We start from the raw sequence: 14,275 nt of genomic DNA, 5'->3' as shown, positions 1-14,275 counted from the left end.
GGACTGGTAAGAAGTATTCAAAGTTATGAAAAACAAGGACCTACAATCTAGATTACTCTATCCAGCAAAGCTATCATTAAGAATTGAAAGCCAGATAAAGTGCTTCCCAGACAAGGTGAAGCCAAAGAAGTTCATCATCGCCAAGCCATTATTATATGAAATGTTAAAGGGACTTATTTAAGAAAAAGAAGATAAAAACTATGAAGAATAAAATGGCAATAAATTTACAACTATCAATAATTGACTCAAAAACAAAAACCAAACTAAGCAAACAAGTGGAACAGAAACAGAATAACAGATATGAAGGTCATTTGGAGGGTTATCACTCTGGAAGGGGAAGGGGAAAAATGGGGGGGAAGGTGCAGGAATTGTGGAGTACAATTTGGAGGATTATCAATTTGGAGGGGGAAGGGAGGAATGGGGGAAAAGGTGCAGGGATTATGGAGTACAAATTGGTAGGTAGCAACTAGACAGGGCTATGTTAAGCACAATATTGGAAATGAAGTAGCCAAAGAACTTATATGTATAACCCATGGACATGAACTAAGTTGGGGGATTGCTGGAGGAAATGGGGGATACCAAGTGGAGAAAGACAAAGAGGGAAAATGGGGACAACTGTAATTGTATAATTAATAAATTATATTTTAAAAACACTACTGTATGCTGTCTTCAAGAGACCCATCTAAGCTGCAAAGACAAAGTTAGACTCAAAGTGAAGAGGTAGAAAATGATTGTTCAAGCAAATAACATGCATGGAAGAGCAGGTATAGCCATACTTACATCTGACAAAATAGATTTCAAGATAACAAAGATAACAAGGGACAAAGATGGACATTTTATAATGACATTTTATAACAGGGTACACTACATCATGAAGACGTAACACAATATATATGCACCCAATCAGTAAGCACAGAAATATATAAAGTGACTACTAACAGAACTAAAGGGTGAACTGAGAAAAACACTGTAATAGCTAGGGAACTTTATTGACAATTCTAGATAGATCTTCCAAATAGAAAATCAATAAATAAATATCAGCCTTAAATGACACATTAGACCAAAAGAACATAATTGACATTTATAGAACCTTTCATCCCAGAACTTCAGATTATACCTTCTCAAGTATACATGTATCATTCTCAAGAATAAACCATGTGGTAGGTTACAAAACCAACCTGCAAAAAGGAATTAAAGAAACCAACAAATATGTGGACATTAGACAACATACTACAAAAAAAAAAGACTGGGTCAAAAGAGAAATAAAAGGTGAGATCAAAAGATATATGGAGATAAATGAAAATGACCATATGACATATCAAAATTTCTCAGATGCAACACAAGCAGTACAAAGAAGGAAGTTTATACTATTGTATGCCTATTTCAAGAAGCAAAAGAAATCCCAAGTAGTCCTGGCTGGTGTGGCTCAATGGATTGAATGCTGGCCTGTGAACCAAAGAGAAATCCCAAGTAAACAATCTACATTATACCACAAAGAACTAGAAGAAAAAGAACAAAAGCAAGTGAAATTCAGCAGAAGAAAGAAAATTATAAAATTAGAGAATTGAAATTGAGAACAAGAAGACTATACAAAAAAATCAATACACCAAAGAGTTGGTTCTTTGAAAAAATTAATAAGATTGACAACACTCTGGCTAGACTCACTAGGGAAAAAAGAGAAAAGACTCATATAAAACAAACTAGAAATGAAAGAAAAGTTACCACTGACATCACAGATATACAAAGAATCATACTAGAAAACTATGAAAAACTATGTGCCACCAAATTCAATAACCTAAAAGAAATGGATAAATTCCTAGAAACATACAACCTTCCTAGACTGAATCATGAAGAATTCGAAAATCATGAGAATTCGAAAAAATTCGAAAATTTGATCATTAGAATGATCAATAGTGAAGAAATTGAAACAACCATCAAAAACCTCCCAAAAATAAAAGTTCAGAACCAGATAAACATTGGCAGATTTCATACTTACCCTTCTCAAACTCTTCAGAAAAATCAAAGAGGAGGCAATACTTCCTAACACATTTTATGAAGTGAATATAACATACTAAAATCTGGCAAGGATAACAGAAAAAAAAAGTAAACTACAGACCAATATGTCTAATGAATACAGATGCAAAAATCCTAAATAAAATACTAGCAAATACCACAATACATTAAAAATAATACATCACAATCAACTGAGGTTCATTCCAGGGGAACAAGGGCAGTTTAACATACAAAAATCAATCAATGTAATGTACCACATTAACAAAACAAAGGATAAAAATCATATGATCTTATCAATAGATGCATAAAAGCATTTGATAAGATATAACATAAATTTATTATTAAAACACTCAATAAAATAGATATAAAAGGAATGTATTTCAACAAAATAAAGGTCACAAAAGACAAAGCCTCATATTGCCATATGCCATATGCCATTTGCCATATCATACTCAATGGCAAAAAACTGAAAGCTTTTCCTCTAAAATCAAGAACAAGAAAAAGATGCCCACTCTCACTACTCTTATTCAACACAGTTCTAGACATTCTAGCTAGAACAATCAGGCAAGAGAAAAAATAAAAATCATCCGAACTGGAAAGAAAGAAATAAAAATGTCACTTTTTACAGATGACATGATTCTGTATATAGAAAACCCTAAAGACTTCACCAAAATACTGTTAGAAACAATAAACAAATGCAGTAAAGTTGTAGGATATACAATAAACATACAAAAATCTACTGATTTCCTATATACTAACCATAAAATTTCAGAAAAAAATGAAAATATCCTTTTGCAATTGCAACAGAAAGAATAAAATACCTAGAAATAAACTTAACAAAAAAGTGATGACCCATGTACTGAAGACTACAAAGCATTATTAAAAGAGGTTGACAATGACAAAATGAAATAAGATCATTGTGTTCATGGACTGGAAGAATCAACATAGCTGAAATGGCTTTATGACATGAAGCAATATACAGATTTAATACAATCCCCATCAAAATCCCAATGTTATTTTTTAAAGAAGGAGAACAAAAAATAATCAATATGTATGGGAGACAAAAGACCCCAAGTGGCCAAAGCAATCCTAAGAAAACAGAACAAAAACAAAGGTATCACACTACCTGACTTCAAATTAAACTACCAAGATATGTTAATAAAAACAGCATGTTATTTGATGAAAAACATGCACAGAGATCAAAGGAACAGAATTGAGAGCATAGAAATCAACCCACAGGAATATGGGTGAAAATTTTTTGACAAAGGAGCCAAAAACACAAAATGGAGAAAAAAGAAAACCTCCACAGTAAATGGTGCTGGGAAAATTGGAAAGCCACATGCAGAAGAATTAAACTAGTTTACAGTTTGTCCCCATGTAAAACATTAATTCAAAATATGTCAAAGACCTAAATATAAGATCTGAAACATTAGGAAGAAAACATAGGTACTAAACATATAGATTTTGATCATAAAGAACATTTTATGAATTTCACCCCAAAGGCAAGGGAGGTAAAGGCAAAAATAAATGAATAGGGCTATATCAAACTAAAAATCTTTATGCAGAGCAAAAGAAACTGACAACAAAACAAAAAGGCAACCAACTAAATGGGAGATGACATATGCAAACAATAGCTCTAACAAGGAATTAATATCCAAAATATATAAAGAAGTCATAAAACTCAGCACCAACAAAAGAATCCAATTTAAAAAATGGGCAGAGGATCTGAACAGACACCTCTCCTCAAAAGACATACAAATGGCCAACAGGTGTATGAAAAGATGTTAAACTTTATGAGCTATTAGGAAAATGCAAAAAGAAACTACAATGAGATGCCATCTCACACTTGTTAGTATGGCTATTATCAATAAGACAAGTGAAAACACGTTTTGGAGAGGTTGTGGAGGAAAGACATCCCTCATTCACTGCTGATTGAAATATAGCCTGGCACAACCACTAAGGAAAACAGTCTGCTGGTTTCTCAAAATTTAACAACAGAGTTACTATATGACCCAGCAATCCCTCTCCTGGGTATCTACCCATGGAACTCAAAAACATTTATTCAAAATGATACATACACCTCTATATTCACTGAAGCATTATTCACTGTGGCCAAGACATGGAGACAAAGTGTCCTTCAATAGAGGATTGGATAAAGATGATATGGTACATATATACTACAGAGTACTATTCAGCCATAAGAAAAGATGAAATACTGCCATTGTAGCAACATAGATGGACCTTGAGAATATTATGTGAAGCTAAATAAGTCAGTCAGAAAAAGCTAAGAACCATATAATTTTGCTTACATGTGGATATAAAACAGAAACTCAAAGACACAGACAATAGTGCAGTGGTTACTGAAGGAAAAGGGGTGGAAGGAGGGAGGAGAATAAAGATGGCCAAATATTTGGTGACAAAAGATGATTTGACTTCGGGTGGTGTACACACAATGCAAAATACAGATCACATATCACAGAAATGTACAATTGAAATCTATATGATTCTATTAACTGATGCCATCTCAATAAATTTAATTTAAAAAGAAGTATTAATATAATTATTGATTATGAAATCATTTTGAAGCCAGCATGTGGAAAGTTTTTAGAAATATAGCATTTTAACTACAGAGCAAATAAACAGTGGGCTTTTCAGGACATCAAATATTTGAGGGAAAAATGCTGAGCTGGAAGCATTTAGTATTAAGTGTTTTGCTGGAAAATTTAAAAGTTTATTTAGACATTACTGTCAAATATTGAGGTGGGAATGAATGGGAGACATATTAATAATCTGACATATTAAGGTATTATCTAAGATTACTAGGAAATGCCCTGTCAAGCTTGGGTTAGTGACACAGTCCTAGCAGAATCATGGTGAAGATGCCAGGAGACCTGCAAATGAAGCATAGAAAGCTAAAAATGTTTTCAGGAAAGATTGCCGGAGCCTCCTAAGGGTTGGAATGAACCTATAAATAAGGAGTAAAATATTGAATGTAGGACTTAGCAAGCAGATTTGAGATGGGGAGAGAACAGATGTAGAGAAGATGTATCTGAACTAGAGAAAGACAATGTGTATTATAAGCAGAATGGATTACTGAGCTTCCTGCCATGGTGATTCTGGGAGCACAGGGAAGTTGAGGCAAGCAGAGCATAGCAGAAAACATCTTTTAAAAAGGGCTACAACTTGACCTATGATTAGTTTAGTTAGAAAAATACATTGCAATAGGATTTATTTTATCATTTCATGAACTTTGGAAAACTGCACTATCAACTCCAGTAGTAAAACCTCCTTACACTAAGCCCACACCATGTACAAGCATAACAGAGGATAAAGTCCTGTCTGTTTGAAGTCTATGTAAGGTATGAAACTCTACTCATTACAGGTTACCTCTGGATTGCAGGGGCAATATATAGATATCTTTATTATTTTCACATGCTCCATAGATGTGAACTGTCTTGTGAGTATTTTTTACATTTACAGATGTAAGACCTATCATCATTCTGGATAGCTGAGTTCTCAGTAACTCCTTTAACTAAGATGTTTCTTTTAAATACATAATGCTATTCTCCCTTCCCAATATATTCTCAATGATTATTTAAAAATCTCTAATTGGTTTAATAAAACTTGCATCAAATAAATTTAGCATAATGTTACCCTTAATAATGGAATATTACTCAGGAATGAAAAAAGGATGAAATGTTGCCATTTGTGACAAACTTGATGGACTTAGAGGGTATTATGCTAAGTGAGATAAGTCAGACAGAAAAAGACAAATACCATACAGAGAAAGACAAGTACCATATTGTTTCAGTTACATGTAGAATCTAAAAGAACAAACAAAATAAAAGAAAAACAAACCCATAAAAACAGTGATTAACCTAGATATTGCCAGTGTGACAGGGTGGAGAATAATGAAAGAGTGAAGGAAAATATAGTCAATAATATTTTGATAGATAATTACTGGACTTAGTGTGGTGATCACATTGTAAGATATATAAATGTCAAATCATTGCATTGTATACCTGAAACTAGTATAATATTGTGTACCAACTATACTTAAATATAAAAAAAATAAATAAAAGTTAAACACATGTTCTGTCATTTTCTATTTTATTGTAGCTAAGTGCAATCAGTTTGGATACGACTGAACTAGAAAATCCTGAGTTCATGATATAATACTATGCCAACAATTGCAAGCAATTCAGTTAATATTTGTTGACCAGCTGATTTGCAGATATTTTCTATCCTTATTATTTACAAGCATTGTGATAGACATTCAAGGGGCTCTCTAAGGAACCAGGTGAATCAAATGATTAAATTAGACTCGACAGAGTTTATAGATCTTACCTAATACCAAGTTTACTGTTGATCCACTAGCATGCCACAGATTAAGTGTTCTTCCTTTGGAGAGATCATATACCAGGGCTTGGCAAACAATGGCCCACTGGCCAAATTCAGACTGCTGTGTTGGGGTCTGCCCTGCCTGGTCTCAGGAAGCTGTAACCCCCCACAACTTAGGCTGAGTGAGAGACCTCCGAACCAGGAGCCACTAAGGAGACAAAACTTATTTCCCTGGCATGAATGCTGCATGTTCTGTGCCTGGCCTCCTATGCTTGATCAGTTAGCCAATGACAGGTAAGATTTCCCATGGGGGGAATCCCCTAAGATAGGCATGATCACAAGGAGGCCTCAGGGAAGAGACTTGGGGCTGTAGAAATGAAGGGCACAACTCCTGCCCCCTCTGCTTTGTCAAAGCCTGAGTCCTTGTTCTTAGTTGTGAGAAATTCAAGTCTCCTGGCTGCCTTTGTCTCCTCTGCCTGACTCAGGCCTGCAGAAATGATAGGGGTGGTGCAGTCCAGACCAGAGTCGGCAGACCCACGTGGTAATCAGGCCTGGGACATAGAATATGCAAGATCTGTGAGATCTGCTTGCTGGAGGATGCTATTGAATTATAATATGAAGGCACGGGCAGGAAATAAAACTAGCCTTTTAGGTCCTGCAGTCTTTTTTAAAAAGATTTTATTTATTTATTTATTTATTTTTAGAGAGGGAAGGGAGGGAGAGAGAGAGAGAGAAACATCAATGTGCGGTTGCTGGGGGTCATGGCCTGCAACCCAGGCATGTACCCTGACTGGAAATCGAACCTGCGACACTTTGGCTCGCAGCCCATGCTCAATCCACTGAGCTATGCCAGCCAGGGATTCCTGCAGTCTTTATAAGTGATAAAACCCCAAACTTTGCCCAGAGTCCCAGCAGGAGATCTATCAGCACCTTTGAAAACTACCTATTCCTTTTGATCTTCTCTGCCAGACTGCAATCCCCAAATATGTCTGTATTCTTAATAAAGGCCTACTCAGGCAGGGGCTTGGGGCGCTCTCCACTAGAGAGATTGGCTGTCTCATCCCTATTTCCCCACAGGACTCGGTTGTCCCTGTGTATGTTTCTCTTGTGTTTTGATGAGCATCCACAACAGGGATGGATATTGCTGGCTAGTATCCTCCACCCTGCTGCTTGTTTTCTAATTAAAGTTTCACTGGAACACAGCCATGTTAATTTGTTTATGTTTTGTCCATAACATAACATATAGCAGAACTGTGCTCTACAACAGCAGAACTGACTAGTTTCAACAGAGGCCATATGATCTGTAAAGGCTAAGATGTACATTATCTGGACCTCCATCACAATAGTTTGCTGACAACAGATATAACTCAAAAATGTCTTCTCCAGGCTGCATTAAAACATGTGCTGGTTGAGATTTAATATGAGAGATTTAAACAATAAATTGGCATGGGTCTGTTGGAGCACTCCCCGCTGGACCTCTGGAGTCATGCTGTGAAAACCCAAAGAACATGGAAAGTCCTCATGTAGGTGGGTAACTCCCCCTGAGCTCCCAGTCTCATCCACTGGTAGTATGGGTAAGCCATTGTGGAGGTCCAGCCAGCCACATCAGAAAATGTTTCCACTCGCATACTACCTAACCACAAGTTTCCAAGGAAAATCACCTAGTTGAGCCACATCACCCCACTGAGGGATGAAAGATAATAATAAATTATTGTTTTGAGTCACTCAATTTGAAAGTGGTTTCTTGTGCAGCAACAGAAAACTGGAACAGCTTCTAAAAGGATTTCACAGATAACAGCTATTACTTTTTAGTTAAAAAATACCACTAGTGTTTTTAGTGGGGGTCTGATTAGTAGCATGTATGCCAGGGATTTGATAGAGGCATCTCTTTCATTTCTCAGGCATGCTGTTAACCCTTTCTCTTCCAAAGTTTCCCTTATTAATTGGAGGTTTATTTTTAGGAAGGCACACATGATTTATTTTGGTGAAAAAAGTCCCAATAGCTAGTGAACTTGAATATCCCTTTCCTTAGATCTTAACATTTTATCTTTACCTTATTCTGTGCACAATCCTGTCACAGAGGTGGCATACATTTGACTTTGTAGCTCAGATAATTGACCCTGTGGTTGAATATAGAGACATCTGTGTCTAGACACATTTTCAGTTACTTGGCAACTGCCCACTGAACACAGTACTCAAAGAAATGTAGGGAGGAGGCATGTAAATTAAGCTCTTACCATGTAATTGTTAGTTCAGACAGAGGAAAAAACCTCCTCAAAACTGTCTACCTTATGTCATTACAATGCACATTAAACATTTTGGAACAGGTGTCCTTTGCCTGATGACACACCAGACAGCAAGCACATTCACTTACCTTAACAGAGAAGGGCACCGTAAGATTCAGTGAAAGTGACAAAACCCACTGCTACCTCCCACTGCACTGATTACAATCTGGGGTAGGCTGACATAGCTTAAGAAGAAACACACCACTATGTATGAAATGTTCATTTGACTCTTACTGGGTAGAAGTTCTGAGCACTGTGGCAAGGGGATGGAAGAGAACAGGAACAGTAGGCAACTGAGGGGAAAAAAAGGTCCTAATTTTAACCAGGTCCACCCCCTTTCCCAAAGCTCTGTGAGGCTCCTCCAGACTCCAGGTAGTGAATCAAACAGTTTCCTCCACCCACATTCCCTTTGCTCCTCGAGACAGTCAGAATAAATAAAATGTTCTCCATCTTTACAACCATAGTGATATATTAACATTATTCACAGATTGGTATGCTTGTCAAATGATGCATTCAACTCTGTCCATGATACTGATGTCGACTGCCCACAGCACCCCACCAAACAGCTTCTGTCCCCTCTGAAACCCCCCTTGCACAACCACTTTCCCTTGCATTATCCTTCAGCTATCTTAAAGGGTTTCTTCCCACTTCCAGGACTGTGCCTAAAACCCCTCTTCCAGGATGTCACTTCTCTATCCCTTTTCTTCTCTTCCCACCTATGTGTCCAGGTTCAGCTTACAAGTCACCTTCTTCTAAGGAGCATTTCCAGACATCTCTCCCAATAACCAGAATGAACTCTTCTTCCCATGCCTCTGTTAAACACTGTGCATACTTCAACTCTTAAATATGTGAATAAGTGCCATCTCTCTGCACCCTCTTACCCCCATCTACCCACACAGATTGTAAACCACTTAAAGGGCATGTTTTGGTCTCAAATGTCTTTGTGTTTCCATTCTGAGTATGATACTTTTCACATAGTAGCCTTTCAAAAAAATTAATGAGTGAATGATTATAAAACCTTTGAGATCTGTTAGGGAGTATTTTGAAAAGTAAGACTGCATGTGTGAGGAGGGATAATCAAGGTATTACTAAAAATGTTTCAACACAATTTAACCATTTCATAATTTAAAAAGAACAAGTCCTCCTGATGAGGTTTCATTAGTGTCAGTTTTTGTACAAAGGACAAAGACATTGTTATTTCCCTCATAGTTGAGCTCATTATTAGCACAACAATAATAGAAACAATATTGACCTTGTATCACCCAAATTTTGAAGGGTATATAAATAAATTTCAATGGGATTTGGCAAAGTTACTGTAAACAAATTATTACTTTATTCTAATATTTTATAATTTTATATCCAAACAGTTCTATGTATATAAACTCAGTAGTCTTTCAAAATACAAACCTATGAAAATCTGTGCCATAAATCATCACAGCTGGTGGCAGTCCAAAGCCTTTTACATTGGATTAGGAATACATGATGATGTTATAAAATAGTTTATGTTCTTAATTATGTTTAGCTGATACAAATAATTAAATTTCAGTTTCTTTCCTACAGTAGACACAATTTGGGTAGCAAGGCTAGTATGCATGTATGGAAAATGGAATTGAGAGGAGAGAGAAAAATATTTTAATAATATTTACCACAGATAATCCACCAAGTTGCTAATCATGCCACAAAGAGTTGGCATTTCCTGTAAATAAATAACTAAGTGCTCCAGGAGTTTTATAGTCTCTCAAAGCCAAAAATTCTTCAGAGCATGGAGGAAACTGAGTCATTTAAAGTTGAGCAGCTTTATATGACATACAAGAGCTTAATTCAAACAAACAACAAATGCTGGTGAGGATGAGAAGAGGGAACCCTGGTACACTGTTGGTGGGAATGCAGACTGGTACAGCCACTGTAGAAAACATTATGGAATTTCCTCAAAAAACTAAAAATGGAACTGCCTTTTGATCCAGTGATCCCACTGCTGGGATTATACCCTAAGAATCCTTAAACACCAATTCAAAAGAACTTATGCACCCAATGTTCATAGCAGTGTTATTTACAACAGCTAAGTGCTGGAAATAGCCTAAGTGCCCATCAGTAAGTGAGCAGATCCAAAAACTGTGGTACATTTACACAATGGAATACTACACAGCAGAAAGAAAGAAGGAACTCTTATCCTTCATGACAGCTTTGATGGATCCGGAGAGCATTATGCTAAGTGAAATATGCCAGTTGGTGAAAAACAAATACCATATGATCTCACCTATAAGTGGAACCTAATAAACAAAACAAACAAATGAGCAAAATAGAACCAGAGGTATGGAAACAAGGAACATACTGACAGTGACCACAGGAGAGAGGGGAAGTGGGATAACAGGTTAAAGAAGAGGAAGGCTAAAGACACATATATAAAGGGCCCATGGACAGGGATAACAGGGTGGGGATTGACTGTGGGAATTGGGGTGGGGGTGGGAGGGTAGGGGAGAGCAATGGGGAAAATAGGGACAACTGTAATAGAATAACAATTTAAAAAAGAGATGAATTCCAACATGTTATTTCAATTGCTAACTGGTTGACAAGACAATGTTCTGATACTTCTGATCCAGCTTCCTAGGATAGTGTTTTTAAAGCCCTCTCACCATAACACCACTAAATTCTGAATAAATTGCAATAAAAATCCCAAATTTTTAGTATGATGTTTCACTCACAGTAAAGTAAAAAAAAAAAAAGTCCCCCAATGTCCCCCACTGTCTACTGCTGCTATTACTACTACTACTACTAATAATAATAATAATAAATGGACCATCAGCAGAAACTGAGTGGTGAGTAGTTAGTGATCCCAAAGGCAGGGGTAAATGTTAGTGCCCAGGCAGGAGAATGGGAGGCTGTGGCCCATACAAGGGTGGATGATGGACTTGAGACTTTTGAAATGAGCCAACAGAGGCTATACCCTTAGTGAAGGGTTGAGCTCCACAGAACTGTCAGCAAAGCAAGTTTATCCAAAACCTAATTTGTTTTGATAAAAGTTCTATGTGAAAAGATTAATAAGAACAATGACAATAACAATAATAATATCCCAATAGTTAAAAACATCCTTCCAATTGGGCAGGAGATAAGGTTGAAGGCTAAAGACCTAAAAACATAGCTTAATAAGAAAAAAAAAGCCCTGACTTGTGTGGCTCAGTGGATTGGTGCTAGCCTGTGAACCAAAAGGTCGCTGGGCACATGACTGGGTTGTGGGTTCTGTTTCCAGTGGGAAGTGTGTGAGAGGCAACCACACATTGATGCTTCTCTCTCCCTTTCTTTCTCCCTCCCTTTTCCTCTCTCTAAAAATAAACAAAATATTAAAAAAAGAAAAATAACACAACAAAATAAATTTGAAATCATAGACAATGCACACACACACACATTCTTAATGGTTGAGGACAGTCAGAAGTTCCTTTAAAGCAAGAACAGACTCTGGAGTCAAACGATTAGGATTCAAATTATTATCTGCTATTTTCCTCCTGTGTGATTATGAATGAATTTTAAAAACTTCTGTTTTCTTTAGTTTAATCATCTGTGAAAGAGAACAATGATATAATCTGCTTCATGGGTTATTTTGAGGATTGAATAAATTAACATATCTAAAACACTTAGACCCTACATGACAAATACTGTATGTGTTCACTGCTAACATTATCACTACCACTCAATTCCACCTTGTACCAGGGACCAAGACAGCATCATAGGACAAAAAAAGGTGCACCATTATACATGGTGACCTTCACAAATACATATATACATATATACACACATGCATACAGGAACATAAATGCTTTTATTGTTCACCACTTCAAAATAAAATTAAACTTAGTTAATTCCTTCTTTTCTCTTTCTACCTCTGAATTAAAATAGTCTCTTGATCTATTGAACTTCCTTACTACTGTAGCTACATAGAAAGGCACAATTACACAAACATACTTCATATACTTTCAAAACCAAAGACTCAGTGTTTACTCTTCAACACCCCTAACCACAATGTAATGTTGGCTCATTACAGTAGATCACTTAACTTCTCAAGTGTCTTTCCACACCACAAATTAGTGTATTCATATGACTATTAAGGTGTTTTTAGAAATATATACCCAGAAATATTAAAGATCACATTCTTCAGAATTTAGAAATGAAAAAAGAATATCATTCACAGACAAATAATAATAATGTCTTGTGAACTAAGGTCTGTAATTAACCCATATTTGTACTATACAATTAAAGACATTTTAACGAAGCCATACAAATAAAACAAAGTCACATAAATAGCAAAAAACATTTTATGACAGTTTATTACAATCAAAATTACGCTGATAAAGTGATCTAACAAACTCCTAGGGAAACACCTCTGCTGTCTGTATAACGCAACTTTGTTATACTGAGTATCACTGATGTTAATTACCTGACTATTACTATTTTAAAAAAGACTTTCAACATTTTCATCCTTAATTAGAATATTCATTATAAGACTATTAACCCATATTATTCATATATACCATGATCAAGTTCTGGAATTAATGGGTTATTTTTGTATTTAGGATATCTCTTCAAGCTTTACTCCTTAGGGCTTATTGTAAGACCAGACCTTTTGAAGCCCCTTAAAATTATTAAGAGATTGGAAAACATTCATAAAATTATGTCCAAATTAACGGTCTAACACACATTGAGCCTTTCCCCCATAAATAACTAAAAAAACAAAAGGTAAAATATAAACAAAAATACAATTTCTAATATCAACAAATACAAATGCTAGTTATCAGAGTGAACATGGCATTTGAATCTCAGTGGCTATCCTAATCAAGACCGGACTTTCTGAATAGAATGATGTTAGTATTAACCTTTACCTATTTTCAAACTGCTGCACACAGTACAAACATTTTTGAAAAGATAGAGGCTTTTTAACTTTATATGCATATCAGTTATGTGCATTTATCTATCTAAGTCAGACCAGCTTTAAAAATGAAAATGTATTAATAACACAATTATAGGTTGATTAGAAGAGGGTCTAATAAAAAAAGCTAATCTCAAAAGACTTAAAAAGCAATCTGAGAAATCAATACACAAATTAAAAGAAAGGAAAATAAATAGAAATTAATCATTTGAAAAATAATTATCTTTCCTATATTTAAGTTATTGAAGAAAAAAAGCAGTTGGAGCTAAAGTCATTTATGTTAGTTTCTTTACAAATCAAGCTATAATTTAATGTTTGTGCCCACATTTATTCTAAATATTTTTCTATCAATATTTAAATAAGAATATACCCAAAATTGTGCAGGCCAGGTAATCTTGAAACAAAAATAGATTATTTCAGATAATTAAAAGATGAAAAGTGGCAACAACATTTACCATTTGCTTCCTCTTGTTGATGATTTATTTGCATTTCTGCAAAAATAAAAGTGAACTATAGTTATTAAGACATCTGTTCGATGACATTATAAGTTGAAGAAAAAGAAGGATAAGTTCAACACTAACAGCAGCAAATCCTTACATTGACTTTTTAACTTACAGTAGGACATATAACCTTGCAAAAACACATCTTCACATACACTTTTATTTTCACTGTGAGAAACAACTATCAATCTGATGCAAAGGGTAAGCTATTAAACAGG

The 14,275-nt window shown here is 35.5% G+C and overlaps 1 protein-coding gene across 1 annotated transcript in view; it reads right to left on the bottom strand.

The window, feature by feature from the left end:
• RP1 (RP1 axonemal microtubule associated) overlaps window positions 1-14,275 on the bottom strand; it is a 301,394-nt gene that overhangs the window by 87,743 nt on the left and 199,376 nt on the right. The window contains exon 24 of the mRNA XM_045861452.1: window positions 14,013-14,048. Coding sequence (XP_045717408.1) covers window positions 14,013-14,048 — 36 coding nt within the window. The remainder of the gene's footprint in view (window positions 1-14,012; window positions 14,049-14,275) is intronic.

This window comes from Phyllostomus hastatus, unplaced genomic scaffold (genome assembly GCF_019186645.2).
Source record: "Phyllostomus hastatus isolate PE091 unplaced genomic scaffold, TTU_PhHast_1.1 phas_scaffold_21, whole genome shotgun sequence".
Classification (NCBI taxonomy): Eukaryota; Metazoa; Chordata; class Mammalia; order Chiroptera; family Phyllostomidae; genus Phyllostomus; species Phyllostomus hastatus.
The sequence above is the reverse complement of the archived record's forward strand: the minus strand, read 5'-3'. Positions and strand labels throughout refer to the sequence as shown.